Below are 22,140 nucleotides of genomic sequence, written 5' to 3' on the forward strand. Positions count from 1 at the left end.
GCATACAGCAGCATGGTCCGTAAGGGAGCAATCCGGAGGATATCTGGTAATATTTACAAAATCTATTGGCACTGCAGCAGTCCCTCCTTCTTACATCCTGGGGATACTTTATATTTGCGGGCATATCCCACAAATATTATTTAATACAAACACTATATAGATGGTTACTATCTATACCAGCAGTGGGGAAAATATGGCCCGGCAGGCAATTTAGTATGGTCGGCCATGTTTTTTCCTGAACAGCATGCAAGTGACCCACTCCCACCTGCACTATGTGGCTCAGGTCAGCAACTTTAAATGGCACGGCAGGGAGCAGAGCAGCAGTGGCTAGATGGAGGAGACCTGCGTTACAGGCATGTCACTAGGGTTGCCACCTCATCCCTTTAATTCTGGACACATTAATTACACAGGTTCTGTGGCTGGTTGACTTCAAGACTCCATTTCACCTGGTTTTAATCAGCCACAAAACCTGTGTAATTTATGTGTCCAGAATTAAAGGGATGAGGTGGCAACACTACATGTCACTGATGTGATCTCCTGCTCTATATAACAGAGGAGGTCACAGTGGGTTAGAGCCAGCGGGGAGCTTTGTTGTCCAGAGAGGGCTGGAGGAAGACTGTTTGTTTTCCCATGGTTACACCTCACTGCATGGTCTTCCACATGTCATCTTGAATGCAGTGTAAACGGGTAGGACATGCACATACTGACCCTGTAAGTGGTCCTACTTAATAAATATGTATAGATTAAAAAAAAAAAAGAAAATACATGTCATAGTTAATGGCTTGGTTTTTTATTCCATTAAATTGGCTATCATCAAATAAAAGCTTGTAACCAATCAATAAAAATAGTAAAATTAGGCAGGCGGCCGCCTTAATTGTTGTGCCTAGAGGTGGTCTCACCCCTAAATCCGCCCCTGGATGTGTGGAATATAAAAGGGACTTGTATTCTGCTGTCTGATGGCAGTTTTTTCTTCCACCTCAAATGTATATTCTTAACTTTATATATACAGTTAATATATTAGTTTGACATAATTTAGTAGTAAGTGAACTGATTACATTTTAGGCCATGTATAATTATGATACAACCTTTTCCTAAACGTTTATTATTTTGAATACAATTTGCATACTTTTAATTAGTATGCAAATTGTAATTAGGGGTCGCTAGATTATAATATGAGGCCAGGAGTATTAATCGAAATAAGAACTATTTGTATAATGTTTTAAAGATTCCACTTAGGCAGCTGAAGGGAGCTATTATGAAATTGCACGGCCAACATTATTATAGTCCTCCTGACATTAAAATCTGTAAGTTTTTTAAACTCAATTTGTTAATACCATTTTCACTTGGTCTTAATTCTTATTTTCATATCTACAGCAAATGTGTTCCTTCAAATAACTCCTTTAATCTATAAGAATTTTAAGTCAAAGCTGTATCTTTAGCATGTCCTGTTACTATAAAGTGCAATTTTAGATCACCAGCAATGTGAACATCTAATAAAGCACATTAAATAGCACATTTACATGGAAAATAAATTAGAGTTCATTGCTGGATCCCTATAAGTTAGGAGTATGAAAGTTCCTCACACTTTGCTTATTTATTTATTTATATATATATATATATATATATATATATATATATATATATATATATAAAAGATAAAAGGCGTTTGGTGCAGCAAGTTCAGGAGCATGGCAGATGCTGTTATTCGATGTTGTCATAAACATGCATGACGTCTTGCTGGTTATTGATCAATTCCAGGAGCCGGAAAGCCCGTTCCTTGTCATCGTCCGAGAGTTGTACAGTAATGGTTGGCAAGTATTCAGGTCCAGAAGAGATTGGAACTAATCCCAAAGATATTAGTTGGGAGCGGACCTCCCGCAATGAGGAAAAATCACAGATATACTGGAAAGAGAGAAATGAGAAGACTGAAGTCAGTGTTGATAGACAGGCTCTTTAAAATGTCTTCATATTATAAAGCATCTGCAGCACACCTTGTACATGTCCCTCTCCTCCTCATCCTGCACCTCTTGCACATCTTCAGCTCCAGCCTGAATTGCTAAATCAAGTGCCTGCTCCAGTTGCAAATGGCTGCCATCTAGGTCACAGGTCTGCACAGTCACCACCCCTTTTTTAGTGAAGCAGTGGCGGGCTCCATCAGTTGGTGTCCCTCTGTAGGCCACAAAGACAATTTGTTATCATAGCAATCTGAACCCACAGACAGGACCTGATTCAGACACAATGTGAATTTTACAGTATATGCAGTAGAGCGATTTATTTGGCACCACATATGCGTATAAGTCACACTGTGATGGTCTTGTGACAACGGTCACATGTGGATTTATTTGCAAATTGACTGACAGTAAGGGACAGTTTGAGGAAGGTAAAATGGCAGTGGTGACTGAAACACAGGCATGTTGACACCGTTTCAAGGGCGTATTACTGTTTGTGACAACGCTCATGTACGCAGTTACAATGGCTCTGATGTCAGACTGCCAGTGGCCACACTGTGCAACCATAGGGTTACTCTTAAAGGCCACAGTTTGACAAATGTGCGTCCTACTCTTAGGCAAGTAACGGTTCAGAGACACAGCCAGCAGGGGCAGACTAGATGGGCCAAGTGGTTCTTATATGCAGTCAAATTCTATGTTCCTATGTTAGGCGTCTCAGTACAAATCCCGACAGCAGCGACAATTGCGTATTTTCGCAGCATACAATTGCACAGCGGCAAAGGCATTTGCGTACATCTCTGAATTAGGACCACAATTCCTGATATATGCATTCAGCAATGTTAGATGTAAACAGAAGATTGCTCAATATACTACATGACCAAAAGAACAGTATGTGGACACCCCTGAAAAATTAGTTTGGCCATTCCAGCCACACCCTTTGCTGACAGGTGCACAAAATCAAGTATGCAGCCACAGTCAAACATCAGCAGTAGAATAGGTTGTAGTGGACAGCTCAGTGACTTTCTGCATGGCAGTCATAGGACACCCTCTTTCCAACAGGTCCATTAGTAAAAGTTCTACCCTGTATTACAAACCCAGTTTTACAACAGATTATATTTACATGTAAATATTAAATATTGGGGTAAATGTATAAAGCAGTGATAAGAGTGGAGACATGAGCCAGTGGAGAAGTTGGTCATGACAACCAGTCAGCATTGAAGTAACATTTCTAATATTTATACTATAAAATGATACAGAGCAGCTGATTGGTTGCCATGGGTAACTTCTGCACTGGCTCACTTCTCTCTTATCACTCTTGTTCCCTAGTTTGAAGAGAACCATTTATAAGCAAGCTTGCACAGTTTTGGTAACAGTCCTTAACGAAAGTAATGTGTGTAGGGCTGTTTGTGCAAGACAGAAAAATAGAGGTTCAGATTCAGGGGCAGATGTATTAACCTGGAGAAGGCATAAGGAAGTGATAAACCAGTGATATGTGCAAGGTAATAAAGACACCAGCCAATCAGCTCCAATATGTAAATTAACAGTTAGGATCTGATTGGCTGGTGCCTTTATCACCTTGCACATATCACTGGTTTATCACTTCCTTATGTCTTCTCCAGGTTAATACATCTGCCCCAAAGTCCCCTGTGGTAACTCCTGCTATTCCCTCATGTGAAAACAGTGAATGGGGCGTGAGGGTGAGGCCTGGGGACTTACTGCTGTAGAAAAAAAGTGTATAACACTTCTGCTGCGCCTTTCCACACTCGATCTACTCGCACTGGTGTCTTAATATAACATTGTAGTGAAGTTGGGATAGGGAGGTCAGCGTGAAAGTGTTGTAGGGAGAAATAAGAGGGCATGATAGATAAAAAGGAGCTTTTGCGGGCAGGTGTACAGTGCAGCCTTGCCCGTGTGTCTCCAGGAATGAAGCAGAGTTCTGCTGTGTACAGCATGACTCTTAGAACTCAATGTTCATTTCACATTCGCTTTCTCAACACTGAGGGGCAGATGTATTAACCTGGAGAAGGCATAAGGAAGTGATAAACCAGTGAAATATGCAAGGTGATAAAGGCACCAGCCAATCAGCTCCAATATGTAAATTAACAGTTAGGATCTGATTGGCTGGTGCCTTTATCACCTTACACATATCACTGGTTTATCACTTCCTTATGCCTTCTCCAGGTTAATACATCTGCCCCAGGAATACAGGCAACATAATACTTATCCATCATGCAATACCATCAGGGAGGAGTCTGATTGGCTCCAAATCTATTCTGCAGAAGGACAACAACCCTAAACATACAGCCAATGTCATTAAGAACTATCTTCAGTGTAAATAAGAGCAATGAGTCCTGGAAGTGATTATATGGCTCCCAGAGAGCCCTGATCTCGACATCAGTCTGTCTGGGATTACATGAAGAGACATACATGAAAAGACAGAAGGATTTGAGCAAGCCTACATCCACAAAAGACATGTGGTTAGTTCTTCAAGATGTTTGGAAAAACCTCCCTGCCGAGTCACTTCAAGTCAGTGATAGCCAAGGGGCACATCTTCACTAGGATCTAGCAAAATTCACAATTATTTATCACGACTGGCTGAGAGGCTCTTCAGAAGCACACAGTATCTGTCAGAAGAGTGCATTCAAGATAGGAAATGGGACCAAATAACGGGATGCTTGCATACAATCACAGTTTGTCCTCTTTGTCAGAATAAGCATTGCTGCTGACAATATCGTAATCACAATAAATATTGCTATTGTTGGTTTACACTTTCCTAAATAAAGTAAAAACATGCTAAAATTGAATAAACCACTAGAAATAAATTAAAAAAAAGATTGTGAAAATAAGAATTTACTTACCGATAATTCTATTTCTCGGAGTCCGTAGTGGATGCTGGGGTTCCTGAAAGGACCATGGGGAATAGCGGCTCCGCAGGAGACAGGGCACAAAAAGTAAAGCTTTATGATCAGGTGGTGTGTACTGGCTCCTCCCCCTATGACCCTCCTCCAAGCCTCAGTTAGGATACTGTGCCCGGACGAGCGTACACAATAAGGAAGGATTTATGAATCCCGGGTAAGACTCATACCAGCCACACCAATCACACCGTACAACCTGTGATCTAAACCCAGTTAACAGTATGATAACAGAGGAGCCTCTGAAAGATGGCTCCCTACAACAATAACCCGATTTAGGTAACAATAACTATGTACAATTATTGCAGATAATCCGCACTTGGGATGGGCGCCCAGCATCCACTACGGACTCCGAGAAATAGAATTATCGGTAAGTAAATTCTTATTTTCTCTATCGTCCTAGTGGATGCTGGGGTTCCTGAAAGGACCATGGGGATTATACCAAAGCTCCCAAACGGGCGGGAGAGTGCGGATGACTCTGCAGCACCGAATGAGAGAACTCCAGGTCCTCCTTAGCCAGGGTATCAAATTTGTAGAATTTTACAAACGTGTTCTTTTGGCTGTGGCAGGCCTGCCACAGAATGTGCAAGCTGAATCGTACTACAAATCCAGCGCGCAATAGTCTGCTTAGACGCAGGAGCGCCCAACTTGTTGGGAGCATATAGTATAAACAGTGAGTCAGATTTCCTGACTCCAGCTGTCCTTGAAATGTATATTTTTAAAGCTCTGACAACGTCCAACAACTTGGAGTCCTCCAAGTCGCTTGTAGCCGCAGGCACTACAATAGGCTGGTTCAGATGAAATGCTGACACCACCTTAGGGAGAAAATGCGGACGAGTCCGCAGTTCTGCCCTGTCCGAATGGAAAATCAGATATGGGCTTTTGTAAGATAAAGCTGCCAGTTCTGACACTCTCCTGGCCGAAGCCAGGGCTAGTAGCATGGTCACTTTCCATGTGAGATATTTCAAATCCACATTTTTTAGTGGTTCAAACCAATGAGATTTGAGAAAGTCCAAAACAACATTGAGATCCCACGGTGCCACTGGAGGCACCACAGGGGGCTGTATATGCAGTACTCCCTTAACAAAGGTCTGGACTTCAGGAACTGAAGCCAATTCTTTCTGGAAGAAAATCGACAGGGCCGAAATTTGAACCTTAATAGATCCCAATTTGAGACCCATAGACAATCCTGATTGCAGGAAATGTAGGAATCGACCCAGTTGAAATTCCTCCGTCGGAGCACTCCGATCCTCGCACCAAGCAACATATTTTCGCCAAATGCGGTGATAATGTTGCGCGGTTACTTCCTTCCTTGCTTTAATCAAGGTAGGAATGACTTCTTCCGGAATGCCTTTTCCCTTTAGGATCCGGCGTTCAACCGCCATGCCGTCAAACGCAGCCGCTGTAAGTCTTGAAACAGACAGGGACCCTGCTGAAGCAGGTCCCTTCTCAGAGGTAGAGGCCACGGATCCTCCGTGATCATCTCTTGAAGTTCCGGGTACCAAGTCCTTCTTGGCCAATCCGGAGCCACTAGTATCGTTCTTACGCCTCTTTGCCGTATAATTCTCAATACTTTTGGTATAAGAGGCAGAGGAGGAAACACATACACCGACTGGTACACCCAAGGCGTTACCAGCGCGTCCACAGCTATTGCCTGCGGATCTCTTGACCTGGCGCAATACCTGTCCAGTTTTTTGTTGAGGCGAGACGCCATCATGTCCACCATTGGTCTTTCCCAACGGGTTACAAGCATGTGGAAAACTTCTGGATGAAGTCCCCACTCTCCCGGGTGAAGGTCATGTCTGCTGAGGAAGTCTGCTTCCCAGTTGTCCACTCCCGGGATGAACACTGCTGACAGTGCTATCACATGATTCTCCGCCCAGCGAAGAATCCTTGCAGCTTCTGCCATTGCACTCCTGCTTCTTGTGCCGCCCTGTCTGTTTACATGGGCGACTGCCGTGATGTTGTCCGACTGGATCAACACCGGTTTTCCTTGAAGCAGAGGTTCTGCCTGGCTTAGAGCATTGTAGATTGCTCTTAGTTCCAGAATGTTTATGTGAAGAGACGTTTCCAGGCTCGACCACACGCCCTGGAAGTTTCTTCCTTGTGTGACTGCTCCCCAGCCTCTCAGGCTGGCGTCCGTGGTCACCAGGATCCAATCCTGTATGCCGAATCTGCGGCCCTCCAATAGATGAGCACTCTGCAACCACCACAGAAGAGATACCCTTGTCCTTGGAGACAGGGTTATCCGCTGGTGCATCTGAAGATGCGACCCTGACCATTTGTCCAGCAGATCCCTCTGGAAAACTCTTGCGTGGAATCTGCCGAATGGAATTGCTTCGTAAGAAGCCACCATTTTTCCCAGGACTCTTGTGCATTGATGTACAGACACCTTTCCTGGTTTTAGGAGGTTCCTGACAAGTTCGGATAACTCCTTGGCTTTTTCCTCCGGGAGAAAAACCTTTTTCTGAACCGTGTCCAGAATCATCCCTAAGAACAGCAGACGTGTTGTCGGAATTAACTGGGATTTTGGAATATTCAGAATCCACCCGTGCTGCTTTAGCACTTCTTGAGACAGTGCTAGTCCCATCTCTAGCTGTTCTCTGGACCTTGCCCTTATTAGGAGATCGTCCAAGTATGGGATAATTAATACGCCTTTTCTTCGAAGAAGAATCATCATCTCGGCCATTACCTTGGTAAAGACCCGAGGTGCCGTGGACAATCCAAACGGCAGCGTCTGAAACTGATAGTGACAGTTCTGTACGACGAACCTGAGGTACCCCTGGTGTGAGGGGTAAATTGGAACGTGGAGATACGCATCCTTGATGTCCAAGGATACCATAAAGTCCCCTTCTTCCAGGTTCGCTATCACCGCTCTGAGTGACTCCATCTTGAACTTGAACTTTTTTATGTACAGGTTCAAGGATTTCAGATTTAGAATAGGTCTTACCGAGCCATCCGGCTTCGGTACCACAAATAGAGTGGAATAATACCCCTTTCCTTGTTGTAAAAGGGGTACCTTGACTATCACCTGCTGAGAGTACAGCTTGTGAATGGCTTCCAAGACCGTCACCCTGTCGGAGGGGGACGTTGGTAAAGCAGACTTCAGGAAACGGCGAGGTGGAGACGTCTCTAGTTCCAACCTGTAACCCTGAGATATTATCTGCAGGATCCAGGGATCCACCTGCGAGTGAGCCCACTGCGCGCTGAAATTCTTGAGACGACCCCCCACCGCCCCCGAGTCCGCTTGAGAAGCCCCAGCGTCATGCTGAGGCTTTTGTAGAAGCGGGGGAGGGCTTCTGTTCCTGGGAAGGAGCTGCCTGTTGCAGTCTCTTCCCCTTTCCTCTGCCTCGTGGCAGATATGAATATCCCTTTGCTCTCTTGTTTTTAAAGGAACGAAAGGGCTGCGGCTGAAAAGTCGGTGTCTTTTTCTGTTGGGGAGTGACTTGAGGTAAAAAGGTGGATTTCCCGGCTGTAGCCGTGGCCACCAAATCCGATAGACCAACACCAAATAACTCCTCCCCTTTATACGGCAAAACTTCCATATGCCGTTTTGAGTCCGCATCACCTGACCACTGTCGCGTCCATAAACTTCTTCTGGCCGAAATGGACATAGCACTTACCCGTGATGCCAGTGTGCAAATATCCCTCTGTGCATCACGCATATAAAGAAACGCATCCTTTATTTGCTCTAAAGACAGTAAAACATTGTCCCTATCCAGGGTATCAATATTTTCAATCAGGGACTCTGACCAAGCTACCCCAGCACTGCACATCCAGGCTGTCGCTATAGCTGGTCGTAGTATAACACCTGTATGTGTGTATATACTTTTTTGGATATTTTCCATCCTCCTATCTGCTGGATCTTTAAGTGCGGCCGTCTCAGGAGAGGGTAACGCCACTTGTTTTGATAAGCGTGTGAGCGCCTTGTCCACCCTAGGAGGTGTTTCCCAGCGCGCCCTAACCTCTGGCGGGAAAGGGTATAAAGCCAATAACTTCTTTGAAATTAGCAGTTTTTTATCGGGGGCAACCCACGCTTCATCACACACCTCATTTAATTCATCTGATTCAGGAAAAACTATAGGTAGTTTTTTCACACCCCACATAATACCCTGTTTTGTGGTACCTGTAGTATCAGCAATATGTAACGCCTCCTTCATTGCCAAAATCATATAACGTGTGGCCCTACTGGAAAATACGTTGATTCGTCACCGTCGCCACTGGAATCAGTGCCTGTGTCTGGGTCCGTGTCGACCGACTGAGGTAACGGGCGTTTTACAGCCCCTGACGGTGTTTGAGGCGCCTGGACAGGTGCTGATTGATTGTCCGGCCGTCTCATGTCGTCAAACGACTGCTTTAGCGTGTTGACACTATCCCGTAATTCCATAAATAAAGCCATCCATTCTGGTGTCGACTCCCTAGGGGGTGACATCCCCATATTTGGCAATTGCTCCGCCTCCACACCAATATCGTCCTCATACATGTCGACACACACGTACCGACACACAGCAGACACACAGGGAATGCTCTTAAAGAAGACAGGACCCCACTAGCCCTTTGGGGAGACAGAGGGAGAGTTTGCCAGCACACACCAAAAGCGCTATATATGACAGGGATAGCCTTATAATAAGTGCTCCCTATATAGCTGCTTTAATATATATAATTTTGCCACAATTTTGCCCCCCCTCTCTTGTTTTACCCTGTTTCTGTAGTGCAGTGCAGGGGAGAGCCTGGGAGCCTTCCTGACCAGCGGAGCTGTGTGAGGAAAATGGCGCTGTGTGCTGAGGAGATAGGCCCCGCCCCTTTTTCGGCGGGCTCGTCTCCCGCTCTTTAACGGATTCTGGCAGGGGTTAAATATCTCCATATAGCCCCCGGAGGCTATATGTGAGGTATTTTATGCCAAAAAATAGGTTTACATTGCTTCCCAGGGCGCCCCCCCCCAGCGCCCTGCACCCTCAGTGACTGCCGTGTGAAGTGTGCTGAGAGCAATGGCGCACAGCTGCAGTGCTGTGCGCTACCTTAAGAAGACTGAGGAGTCTTCTGCCGCCGATTCTGGACCTTCTTCTCTTTTCAGCATCTGCAAGGGGGCCGGCGGCGAGGCTCCGGTGACCATCCAGGCTGTACCTGTGATCGTCCCTCTGGAGCTAATGTCCAGTAGCCAAAGAAGCCAATCCATCCTGCACGCAGGTGAGTTCACTTCTTCTCCCCTAAGTCCCTCGTTGCAGTGATCCTGTTGCCAGCAGGACTCACTGTAAAATAAAAAACCTAAGCTAAACTTTTCTAAGCAGCTCTTTAGGAGAGCCACCTAGATTGCACCCTTCTCGGACGGGCACAAAAACCTAACTGAGGCTTGGAGGAGGGTCATAGGGGGAGGAGCCAGTACACACCACCTGATCATAAAGCTTTACTTTTTGTGCCCTGTCTCCTGCGGAGCCGCTATTCCCCATGGTCCTTTCAGGAACCCCAGCATCCACTAGGACGATAGAGAAATTAATAAAATATCATATTATTTGTACTGCTACAGTATTAAAACGGAATACATACGATTTCCCAGCAGACGGGGTGCCTGCTGTCACCCGGCAGCGGGATCCCGTCCGCCAGAATGCCGGCAGCGGGGTGAGCGCTAGAAAGCCCCTTGCAGGCTTGCTGCACTCGCCACATTGCGGGCACAGTGGCTAGATGCGCTTGCCACAGGTTATAGTCTCCCTCTATGGGTGTGCGGACACCGACAGAGGGAGAATAGCCTGTGTCGCCGGTATTCCGGCGGCGGGATTTCACTGCCTGACGGGATTCAGACATCGGTATTGTGACCAGGGCAATCCTGACTGGTAGTATTTTACCCGCTTCCCGTTAAAACACGTGCAGCTCTTTCAACCAATTTAAATTCATATTAACCTTTAGTACTGCAAGAAAGTGTCCTATTGTATATGAGGTACAAAGTCCTCTAATATCCCTTTCACACCACCGCTGCAACCCAAATTATAGCTGGGGTAACCCAAGTCACTGCTGAGTGTGAAAGGGACCCCGAAACACCAACAACCCCCCCACCAAAGTTGGACACCGGACGACCCAGGTTATGGGGCAGTGTGAACGGGTAACCAGGGTCATCCGACCCAGGTCCCGCTAACACTGTACAGGTTTCAAGTCGCTTGAAACCTGTGTTCAGTGACACAGGCGGGACACTGGATTTTGATATGAAAGGGGTATAAGTGATGTTACTGGTTCCTATTAAATTGATATTCTGTGTGGTCATAATATATTACCTCAGCCATAACACGGCTGCCTCCAAGAAGTCAGATGTTTTAGTTGTTATGTTGTAGTAATGACTGTATTTACAGTTCCAGCTTCATCTACAGCACCTACCCATTGTTATTCAGAAGAAATCTTAGATCCGCAAAAGACCGATTGTTATTATCCGTCAGGAGCTCAATAAGAAGGGCAGAGCCACCAGGCCCTCTTGCCTGAAACAGTGTATAAGAAGTGGGCTTAGATTTATCCTGAAACAGAAAAATAATGCATGTATGTTATACAACCTATGAAACTAGAAAAATACCATAACAATATCATTATGCAAAGTACTACTCAACATTTTTCCATTGGTCCCGATTTAACATTGGGCTGAGAAATGTTTCATGCCTAGGGATAGCAGAGACTCAGAAAGAGTTCTTCACAAAATCCCTGAGAAACTTATTTCCTTATATCTAAGACACTCTGGGAAAACAAAAAGATTCAGAGGGCCATTTATCAAAAATCCCTCTCCTGGTGATCTTTGCAATCTGTAGCCCACAGGCTACAATGGGCTAAAGGCATCCTCAGATTGGGTTAGCTGCTGGGGCCAATCTGCTTGGTAAATCTGGCAGAATCACATCCCCAGTAGAAATCTATTGGGGTTGCGGCTGCAGTCGGGGGTGGAGGGATCACAGGAAGTATCAGAGATATCTGCTGCAGTCCCTCAGTCATTAATTTAGGGGATACTAAATATTTGTGGTTACCCCCCAAAAATGGGTGTTTCCGGGGAATAAGCTGCAAATGGGCCCTTTACACATATTTAGGTGGTAACAGATTGTGTAGGGCAGTGGCATTATATTGTGGTTTGCGACAGGATTAGCATAGTAACATAATATTCTGCGTGAAAAGTGTGGTTAATGGAGAGAGGAGGACATAAGGCATTAAAGGTATTTTAAATCCAGAACATAATTAGTCTATTTGCGCCTTCTAACACATCAAAATTGCGCAAAAAAAAAATAGGATTTTGATAAACTACCGGTAAATCCTTTTCTCCTAGTCTGTAGAGGATGCTGGGGACGACATCAAGACCATGGGGTATAGACGGGATCCGCAGGAGACATGGGCACTCTAAAGACTTTCACTGGGTGCGAACTGGCTCCTCCCTCTATGCCCCTCCTCCCGACCTCAGTTGTAGGAACTGTACCCAGGGAGACTGACATTTCGAGGAAAGGAATTACTTAACTAGCGGTGAGATATCTACCAACTCACACCCTCAACCATGCCGCACACATGGCATTCAACATAACACACGCCAACAGGCATGAACCAATTGCAGCAACATGCTGAAACCAAGAAAACACAACTTGTGTAACTCTAATAACTAACGTGCAGGTAAAGTACGCACTGGGACGGGCGCCCAGCATCCTCTATGGACTAGGAGAAAAGGATTTACCGGTAGGTTATCAAAATCCTATTTTCTCATACGTCCTAGAGGATGCTGGGGACGACATCAAGACCATGGGGTCTATACCAAAGCTCCAGTACGGGCGGGAGAGTGCGGATGACCCTGCAGCACCGACTGACCAAACTTGAGGTCCTCATCGGCCAAGGTGTCAAACTTGTAGAACTTAGCAAATGTGTTTGACCCTGACCAAGTAGCTGCTCAGCAAAGTTGTAATGCCGAGACCCCCCAGGCAGCCGCCCAGGATGAGCCCACCTTCCTAGTGGAGTGGGCCTTTACCGACGTCGGTAACGGCTTTTCAGCCGTAGTATGAGCTTGCTGAATCGTATTTCTAATCCAACGTGCAATAGTCTGCTTGGAAGCAGGACAGCCAATCTTGTTGTGATCATACAGGACAAACAGAGCCTCTGTTTTCCGTATACGAGCCGTTCTAGCAACATAGATTTTCAAAGCTCTAACCACATCTAGAGATTTTGAATCAGTGAATGTGTCAGTAATTACTGGCACAACAATAGGTTGTTTTATGTGGAAAGATGAAACCACCTTCGGAAAAAAATGTTGACGAGTCCTCAACTCTGCCCTATCTTCATGGAAGATCAGGTAAGGGCTCTTGTGAGACAAGGCCCCCAATTCAGACACCCGCCTTGCGGATGCCAAAGCCAAAAGCATCACCACTTTCCAAGTGAGAAATTTCAACTCTATCTTTTGTAGAGGCTCAAACCAATCCGATTGAAGGAACTGCAATACCACGTTAAGGTACCATGGTGCCACTGAAGGCACGAATGGAGGCTGGATGTGCAGAAACCCTTTTCACAAAGGTCTGAACCTCTGGAAGAGAGGCCAATTGTTTCTGGTAGAACACTGACAAGGCCGCAATCTGGTCCTTGATTGATGCCAATCAGAGGCCCGCCTCCACACCATCCTGCAAAAAATGGAGAAAACGTCCTAAATGAAACTCTTCCGTAGGAGCTTTTTTGGATTCACACCAAGATACATATTTTCTCCAAACACAGTGGCAATGTTTCGACATTACTCCCTTTCTGGCCTGAATAAGGGTGGGGATGACCTCCTCGGGAATACCCTTCCTGGCTAGGATACGGCACTCAACAGCCATGCCATCAAACGTAGCCGCGGTAAGTCTTGGTACACACACGGCCCCTGCTGCAGCAGGTCCTCCCGAGGAGGAAGAGGCCAAGGATCTCCTATGAGTAACTGCTGAAGATCTGGGTACCAAGGCCTCCTTGGCCAGTCTGGGGCATTGAAGATTGCTCGAACCCTTGTTTTTCTTATGATACTGAGAACTTTTGGGATCAGCGGAAGTGGAGGGGAGACATACACTGACGGAAACACCCACTGGGTCACCAGCGCATCCACTGCTACTGCTTGAGGGTCTCTCGACCTGGAACAGTATCTCTGAAGCTTCTTGTTGAGACGAGACGCCATCATGTCTATTTGAGGAACTCCCCAAAGACTTGTCACCTCTGCGAAGACTTCTTGGTGGAGGCCCCACTCTCCTGGATGGAGATCGTGTCTGCTGAGGAAGTCTGCTTCCCAGTTGTCTACTCCTGGTATGAATATTGCCGACAGAGCTTGTAGATGTTTTTCTGCCCAGTGGAGGATTTTTGTCGCCTCTGCCAGTGCCGCTCTGCTTTTTGTTCCGCCCTGCCTGTTTATGTATGCGACTGCTGTTACATTGGCCCTCATTCCGAGTTGTTCGCTCGGTATTTTTCATCGCATCGCAGTGAAAATCCGCTTAGTACGCATGCGCAATGTTCGCACTGCGACTGCGCCAAGTAACTTTACTATGAAGAAAGTATTTTTACTCACGGCTTTTTCTTCGCTCCGGCGATCGTAATGTGATTGACAGGAAATGGGTGTTACTGGGCGGATACACGGCGTTTCAGGGGCGTGTGGCTGAAAACGCTACCGTTTCCGGAAAAAACGCAGGAGTGGCCGGGGAAACGGTGGGAGTGCCTGGGCGAACGCTGGGTGTGTTTGTGACGACAACCAGGAACGACAAGCACTGAAATGATCGCACAGGCAGAGTAAGTCTGGAGCTACTCTGAAACTGCTAACTCGTTTGTAATCGCAATATTGCGCGTACGTCGGTCGCAATTTTAAGAAGCTAAGATTCACTCCCAGTAGGCGGCGGCTTAGCGTGTGTAACTCTGCTACATTCGCCTTGCGAGCGAACAACTCGGAATGAGGGCCATTGTCCGCCTGGATCTGCACGGGACGGTCTTGAAGAAGATGTACCGCTTGTTGAAGGCCGTTGTAAATGGCTCTTAGCTCCAGAACGTTTATGTGAAGGCAGGCTTCCTGTTGTGACCAACGTCCCTGGAAGTTTTCTCCCTGAGAGACTGCTTCCCAGCCTCGGAGACTTGCATCCGTGGTTACCAGGACCCAGTCCTGAAATCCGAACCTGCGTCCCTCTAGTAGGTGAGAGCTGTGTAACCACCACAGGAGCGAAATCCTGGTTTTTGACGACAGGATTATCTTTCTGTGCATGTGTAGGTGTGACCCCGACCACTTGTCCAACAGGTCCCACTGGAATACCCTGGCATGGAACCTGCCAAACTGTATGGCCTCGTAGGCCGCCACCATCTTCCCCAACAACCGAATGCACTGATGGATCGACACACTTGATGGTTTCAATATCTGTTTTACCATTTTCTTGATTTCCAAAGCCTTTTCCAGCGGAAGAAATACTCTCTGAACTTCTGTGTCCAGAATCATCCCGAGGAAAAACAACCTAGTCGTCGGTTCCAACTGTGACTTTGGGTCATTTATGATCCACCCGTGTTGTTGGAGTATTGACAGAGAGAGTGATATGTTTCGTAACAACTGCTCCCTGGATCTCGCCTTTATCAGGAGGTCGTTCAGATAAGGAATTATATTGACTCCTTTCTGACGAAGGAGAACCATCATCTCCGGCATCACCTTGGTGAATACCCTCGGCGCCGTGGAGAGACTGAAAGGTAACGTCTGAAATTGGTAATGGCAATCCTGAATCGCGAATCTCAGATAAATCTGGAAGGAGGATAAATAGGAATATGCAGGTAAGCATCCTTTATGTCCACTGACACCAAGTAGTCCCCCTCCTCCAGACTGGCAATCACTGCCCGAAGTGATTCCATCTTGAACTTGAACCTTTTTAGGTAACAATTCAGATCCTTTAGATTTAGGATCGGTCTGACCGAGCAGTCCGGCTTCGGAACAACAAAGAGGCTTGAATAAAAACCCCTCCCTTGTTGTGACAACGGTACCAGGACTATGACCTGGTCTTGACATAATTTTTGGATTGCCGCTGTTACTGCTTCTCTTTCTTACGGAGAAACTGGGAAGGTCGATTTGAAAAATCGGCATGGGGGAACGTCTTGAAACTCCAGCTTGTACCCCTGGGATACTATTTGCAACACCCAGGGATCCAGGCCAGACAGAATCCAATCCTGGCTGAAGAGTCTGAGACGTGCCCCCACCCGAGCGGCCTCCCGCAAGGGAACTCCAGCGTCATGCTGGGGATTTGGCAGAAGTAGGAGTAGACTTCTGCTCTTGGGAACCTGGATCCGCTGTGGGCTTCTTTCCCCTTCCCCTACCTGCAAAGAAGGGGGAACCTCTCGTCTTTTTGTATTTATTGGGCAGAAAGGACTGTATTTGCGGGTGATAGGTCTTTTTTGCAGGCGCAGGCGCAGAGAGCAAAACTGTTGACTTACTTGCGGTAGCCGCCGAGACTAACGCATCCAGGCCATCGCCAAATAAAGCCTCACTTTTATATGGGAGAGCCTCCATGTTTCTTTTGGAATCTGCATCCGCATTCCACTGGCGAATCCACAACGCCCGCCTAGCCGATACTGCCATGGTAGCGGCCTGTGAACTCAAGAGTCCAATATCCTTCATTGCTTCCAGCATGTAGGCGGCAGCGTCCTTGATATTCCCCAACTTAAGGAGTATCTCATCTTTATCAATCGTGTTAATTTCTGATGATACGCTTTCTGACCATTTTTCAATAGCGCGACTCACCCATGCGCAGGCAATAGTGGACCTAATCAGTGTACCATTGGTAACATAAATGGATTTCAATGTCGTTTTCATTTTGCGGTCTGCCGGCTCTTTAAGAGAAGCCGTGCCAGGAGCAGGGAGAATTACCTTCTTTGTCAACCTGGAAAGTGCACTGTCTAACACAGGGGGTGACTCCCACTTTTTCCTGTCCTCAGCCGGGAAAGGGTAAGCTATGTGAATCCTTTTGGGAATACGAAATCTTTTATCAGGATTCACCCACATCCCTTCAAACAGAGCATTTAGTTCGTGTGAAGGGGGGAACGTGACTTTGGACTTCTTTTCCTTACATAAATACGCCTTCTCCTGAGGTACAGGAGTGGTTTCCGTAACCTTCAACACGTCCCTTATAGCCACAATCATGTATTGTATATTTTTTGCCAATTTATGATCTATCTCTCTGGATTCACTATCGTCGACACAAGAGTCAGAATCCGTGTCGATATCAGTGTTTACAACATTTGCAAATGGTCTCTTATGTGACCCAGAGGGGCCGCCCGCATAAGGAATAACAGTATCCTGAAAAATCACATCTTCCACAGATTTTCTCCAGCATGCAGCCTTAGATTCAGACTTATCTAATCTACGGTTAATCAGATGCATACTGTCATGTAACTCTTTCATCCATGCAGGCTCTTGGTGCGCCGGTAGCGCCACCACATGACAGCTCTGTGTCCCTAAAATGGCTTCCTCCGGGGAGGAACTCCCTGCCTCAGACATGCCTCACACGTGTACAGCACACCAACAGACAACACTGGGACTTATTTTGGGGACAGACCCACAGTAAAATCTGTCAGAGGGACACAGGATAGGAGCAGCCAGTTCACAATCCCAGCGCCAGTATTTCCTGTGAACACAGTATGTCCACAGCCTAACAGCGCTATTTAAATAGTAATATACACTATCAAATGCACCACAATCGCTTTGTGCCCCCCCCTTAATAGCACCCTGTACTTGTCAGAAGTGGAGGAGAGGACCAGCGTGTTCTCTGCAGCCTGAGGAGAGAGATAATGGCGCTGAGTAGTGTGCTGGCTGCCTGAGGAAGAAGCTCCGCCCCCGCAATGGCGCGTTCTTACACTCATACAAACACTGTAATATTTATACTGGCGGGGGTAGGGCTGTGCCAGCGGCAACTTATGCCCCTTTTTAGCCAGTTTGAGGTATTTTTCTTGCTGCCCAGGGCGCCCCCCCGCGCCCTGCACCCTGTAGTGCCTGTGTGTGTGGGCAGCAATGGCGCGCTGCACTCCCGCCAGCCGCGCCGCACCTCAGCCGTCACTTACTTGATAGAAGATCATTCTTCTTATACTCACCTGTCTTCTGGCTCTGTGAGGAGGGTGACGGGGTGCTGTGGGAGTGAGCATCTAGACACAGCTAGCGTTCAGTTCCCTTCAGGAGCTAATGGTATCCTGTCAGCCAGAAGCAGAGCCATGAAACTCTGAGGAAGTTGGTTCTGCTTCTGCCCCCTCAGTCCCACGAAGCAGGGAGTCTGATGCCAGCAGATCTCCCTGAAAATAAAAAACCTAATATAAGTCTTATCAGAGAAACTCAATAGAGCTCCTCAGAATGCATCCAGTCGACCTGGGCACATTTCTAAAACTGAGGTCTGGAGGAGGGGCATAGAGGGAGGAGCCAGTTCGCACCCAATGAAAAGTCTTTAGAGTGCCCATGTCTCCTGCAGATCCCGTCTATACCCCATGGTCTTGCTGTCGTCCCCAGCATCCTCTAGGACGTATGAGAAAATAAGATTTTACTCACCGGTAAATCTATTTCTCGTAGTCCGTAGTGGATGCTGGGTACTCCGTAAGGGCCATGGGGAATAGACGGGCTCCGCAGGAGACTGGGCACTCTTAAAAGAAAGATTAGGTACTATATCTTGTGTGCACTGGCTCCTCCCTCTATGCCCCTCCTCCAGACCTCAGTTAGGGAAACTGTGCCCGGAAGAGCTGACATTACAAGGAAAGGATTTGGAATCCAGGGTAAGACTCATACCAGCCACACCAATCACACCGTACAACTTGTGATAACTATACCCAGTTAACAGTATGAACAACAACTGAGCCTCATTAAACTGATGGCTCAGAACAAAAAACCCTATAGTTAAGCAATAACTATATACAAGTATTGCAGAATTCCGCACTTGGGACGGGCTCCCAGCATCCACTACGGACTACGAGAAATAGATTTACCGGTGACTAAAATCTTATTTTCTCTGACGTCCTAGTGGATGCTGGGTACTCCGTAAGGACCATGGGGATTATACCAAAGCTCCCAAACGGGCGGGAGAGTGCGGATGACTCTGCAGCACCAAATGAGCAAACGCAAGGTCCTCCTCAGCCAGGGTATCAAACTTGTAGAATTTTGCAAACGTGTTTGATCCCGACCAGGTAGCAGCTCGGCAAAGTTGTAAAGCCGAGACCCCTCGGGCAGCCGCCCAAGAAGAGCCCACCTTCCTCGTGGAATGGGCTTTGACAGATTTAGGATGCGGCAGTCCAGCCGCTGAATGTGCAAGTTGAATCGTGCTACAGATCCAGTGCGCAATAGTCTGCTTAGAAGCAGGAGCACCCAGCTTGTTGGGTGCATGCAGGATAAACAGCGAGTCAGTTTTCCTGACTCTAGCCGTCCTGGAAACATAGATTTCAGGGCCCGGACTACATCCAGCAACTTGGAAGCCTCCAAGTCCCGAGTAGCCGCAGGCACCACAATAGGTTGGTTCAAATGAAACGCTGATACCACCTTAGGGAGAAATTGGAGACGAGTCCTCAATTCTGCCCTGTCCATATGGAAGATCAGATAAGGGCTTTTACATGACAAAGCCGCCAATTCTGACACACGCCTAGCCGAAGCCAAGGCCAAAAGCATGACCACTTTCCACGTGAGATATTTCAACTCCACGGTCTGAAGTGGCTCAAACCAATGTGATTTTAGGAAATCCAACACAACGTTGAGATCCCAAGGTGCCACTGGAGGCACAAAAGGAGGCTGAATATGCAGCACTCCCTTAACAAACGTCTGAACTTCAGGCAGTGAAGCCAGTTCTTTTTGAAAGAAAATAGACAGGGCCGAAATCTGGACTTTAATGGATCCCAATTTTAGGCCCATAGTCACTCCTGACTGTAGGAAGTGCAGAAATCGACCCAGCTGAAATTCTTCTGTTGGGGCCTTCATAGCCTCACACCAAGCAACATATTTTCGCCATATGCGGTGATACTGTTTTGCTGTCACATCCTTCCTAGCTTTTATCAGCGTAGGAATGACTTCAACCGGAATGCCCTTTTCCATCAGGATCCGGCGTTCAACCGCCATGCCGTCAAACGCAGCCGCGGTAAGTCTTGGAACAGACAGGGCCCCTGCTGTAGCAGTACCTGTCTGAGAGGCAGAGGCCAAGGGTCCTCTGAAATCATCTCTTGTAGTTCCGGGTACCAAGTCCTTCTTGGCCAATCTGGAACGATGAGTATAGTTCTTACTCCTCTCTTTCTTATTATCCTCAGTACCTTTGGTATGAGAGGAAGAGGAGGGAACACATAAACCGACTGGTACACCCACGGTGTCACTAGAGCGTCCACAGCTATCGCCTGAGGGTCCCTTGACCTGGCGCAATATCTTTTTAGCTTTTTGTTGAGGCGAGACGCCATCATGTCCACCTGTGGCCTTTCCCAACGATTTACAATCAGCTGGAAGACTTCTGGATGAAGTCCCCACTCTCCCGGGTGGAGGTCGTGCCTGCTGAGGAAGTGATCCGGACCACTTGTCCAACAGATCCCACTGGAAGATCCTTGCATGGAACCTGCCGAATGGAATTGCCTCGTAAGAAGCTACCATCTTTCCCAGGACTCGCGTGCAGTGATGCACCGACACCTGTTTTGGTTTTAGGAGGTCTCTGACCAGAGATGACAACTCCTTGGCCTTCTCCTCCGGGAGAAACACCTTCTTCTGTTCTGTGTCCAGAATCATACCCAGGAACAGCAGACGCGTCGTAGGAACCAGCTGCGACTTTGGGATATTCAGAATCCAGCCGTGCTGTTGTAGCACTTCCTGAGATAGTGCTACTCCGACCAACAACTGCTCCCTGGACCTCGCCTTTATAAGGAGATCGTCCAAGTACGGGATAATTATAACTCCCTTCTTCCGAAGGAGTATCATCATTTCGGCCATTACTTTGGTAAATACCCTCGGTGCCGTGGACAGACCAAACGGCAACGTCTGGAATTGGTAATGGCAGTCCTGTACCACAAAACGGAGGTACACCTGGTGAGGTGGGTAAATGGGGACATGTAGGTAAGCATCCTTGATGTCCAGTGATACCATGTAATCCCCCTCTTCCAGGCTTGCAATAACCGCTCTGAGCGATTCCATTTTGAACTTGAACTTCCTTATATAAGTGTTCAAGGATTTCAAATTTAGAATGGGTCTCACCGAACCGTCTGGTTTCGGTACCACAAACATTGTGGAATAGTAACCCCGTCCCTGTTGAAGGAGGGGAACTTTGATTATCACCTGCTGGAGGTACAGCTTGTGAATTGCCGCCAGTACTACCTCCCTGTCCTGGGGAGTAGCTGGCAAGGCTGATTTGAGGTAACGGCGAGGGGGAGACGTCTCGAACTCCAGCTTGTATCCCTGAGATACCACTTGTAGAACCCAGAGATCCACCTGTGAGCGAACCCACTGGTCGCTGCAGTTCCGGAGACGGGCCCCCACCGCACCTGGCTCCACATGTGGAGCCCCAGCGTCATGCGGTGGACTTAGTGGAAGCAGGGGAGGATTTTTGTTCTTGGGAACTGGCTGTATGGTGCAGCTTTTTCCCTCTACCCCTGCCTCTGGGCAGAAAGTACGCGCCTTTAACCCGCTTGCCTTTCTGAGGCCGAAAGGACTGTACTTGATAATACGGTGCTTTCTTAGGCTGTGAGGGAACCTGAGGTAAAAAAGTCGACTTCCCAGCTGTTGCTGTGGATACGAGGTCCGAAAGACCGTCCCCAAACAATTCCTCACCCTTATAAGGCAAAATTTCCATGTGCCTTTTAGAATCAGCATCACCTGTCCACTGCCGAGTCCATAATACTCTCCTGGCAGAAATGGACATTGCATTAATTCTAGATGCCAGCCGGCAAATGTCCCTCTGTGCATCTCTCATATATAAGACTACATCTTTAATATGCTCTATGGTTAGCAATATAGTGTCCCTGTCAAGGGAATCAATGTTATCAGACAGGGAATCAGACCACGCTGCTGCAGCACTACACATCCATGCTGAAGCAATAGCAGGTCTTAGTATAGTACCTGAGTGTGTATACACAGATTTCAGGATAGCCTCCTGCTTTCTATCTGCAGGCTCCTTTAAGGCGGCCGTATCCTGAGAAGGCAGTGCCACCTTTTTTGATAAGCGTGTGAGCGCCTTGTCCACCTTAGGGGATGTCTCCCAGCGTAACCTATCCGTTGGCGGGAAAGGGTACGCCATTAGTAACTGCTTAGAAATTACTAGTTTCTTATCTGGGGAACCCCACGCTTCTTCACACAATTCATTTAACTCATCAGATGG

The 22,140-nt window shown here is 47.2% G+C and overlaps 1 protein-coding gene across 1 annotated transcript in view; it reads right to left on the bottom strand.

The window, feature by feature from the left end:
• Positions 1 to 768: 768 nt before the first annotated feature.
• The window catches only part of LOC135055442 (translational activator of cytochrome c oxidase 1), a 59,591-nt gene continuing 38,219 nt past the window's right edge, over positions 769 to 22,140 (bottom strand). The window contains exons 4-6 of the mRNA XM_063959540.1: positions 11,225 to 11,358; positions 1,992 to 2,169; positions 769 to 1,902 (exon numbers count right to left, since the gene is read on the bottom strand). Coding sequence (XP_063815610.1) covers positions 1,702 to 1,902; positions 1,992 to 2,169; positions 11,225 to 11,358 — 513 coding nt within the window. The 3' untranslated portion in view covers positions 769 to 1,701. The remainder of the gene's footprint in view (positions 1,903 to 1,991; positions 2,170 to 11,224; positions 11,359 to 22,140) is intronic.

The sequence above is a fragment of the Pseudophryne corroboree genome, chromosome 3, assembly GCF_028390025.1.
Source record: "Pseudophryne corroboree isolate aPseCor3 chromosome 3, aPseCor3.hap2, whole genome shotgun sequence".
Lineage (NCBI taxonomy): Eukaryota > Metazoa > Chordata > Amphibia > Anura > Myobatrachidae > Pseudophryne > Pseudophryne corroboree.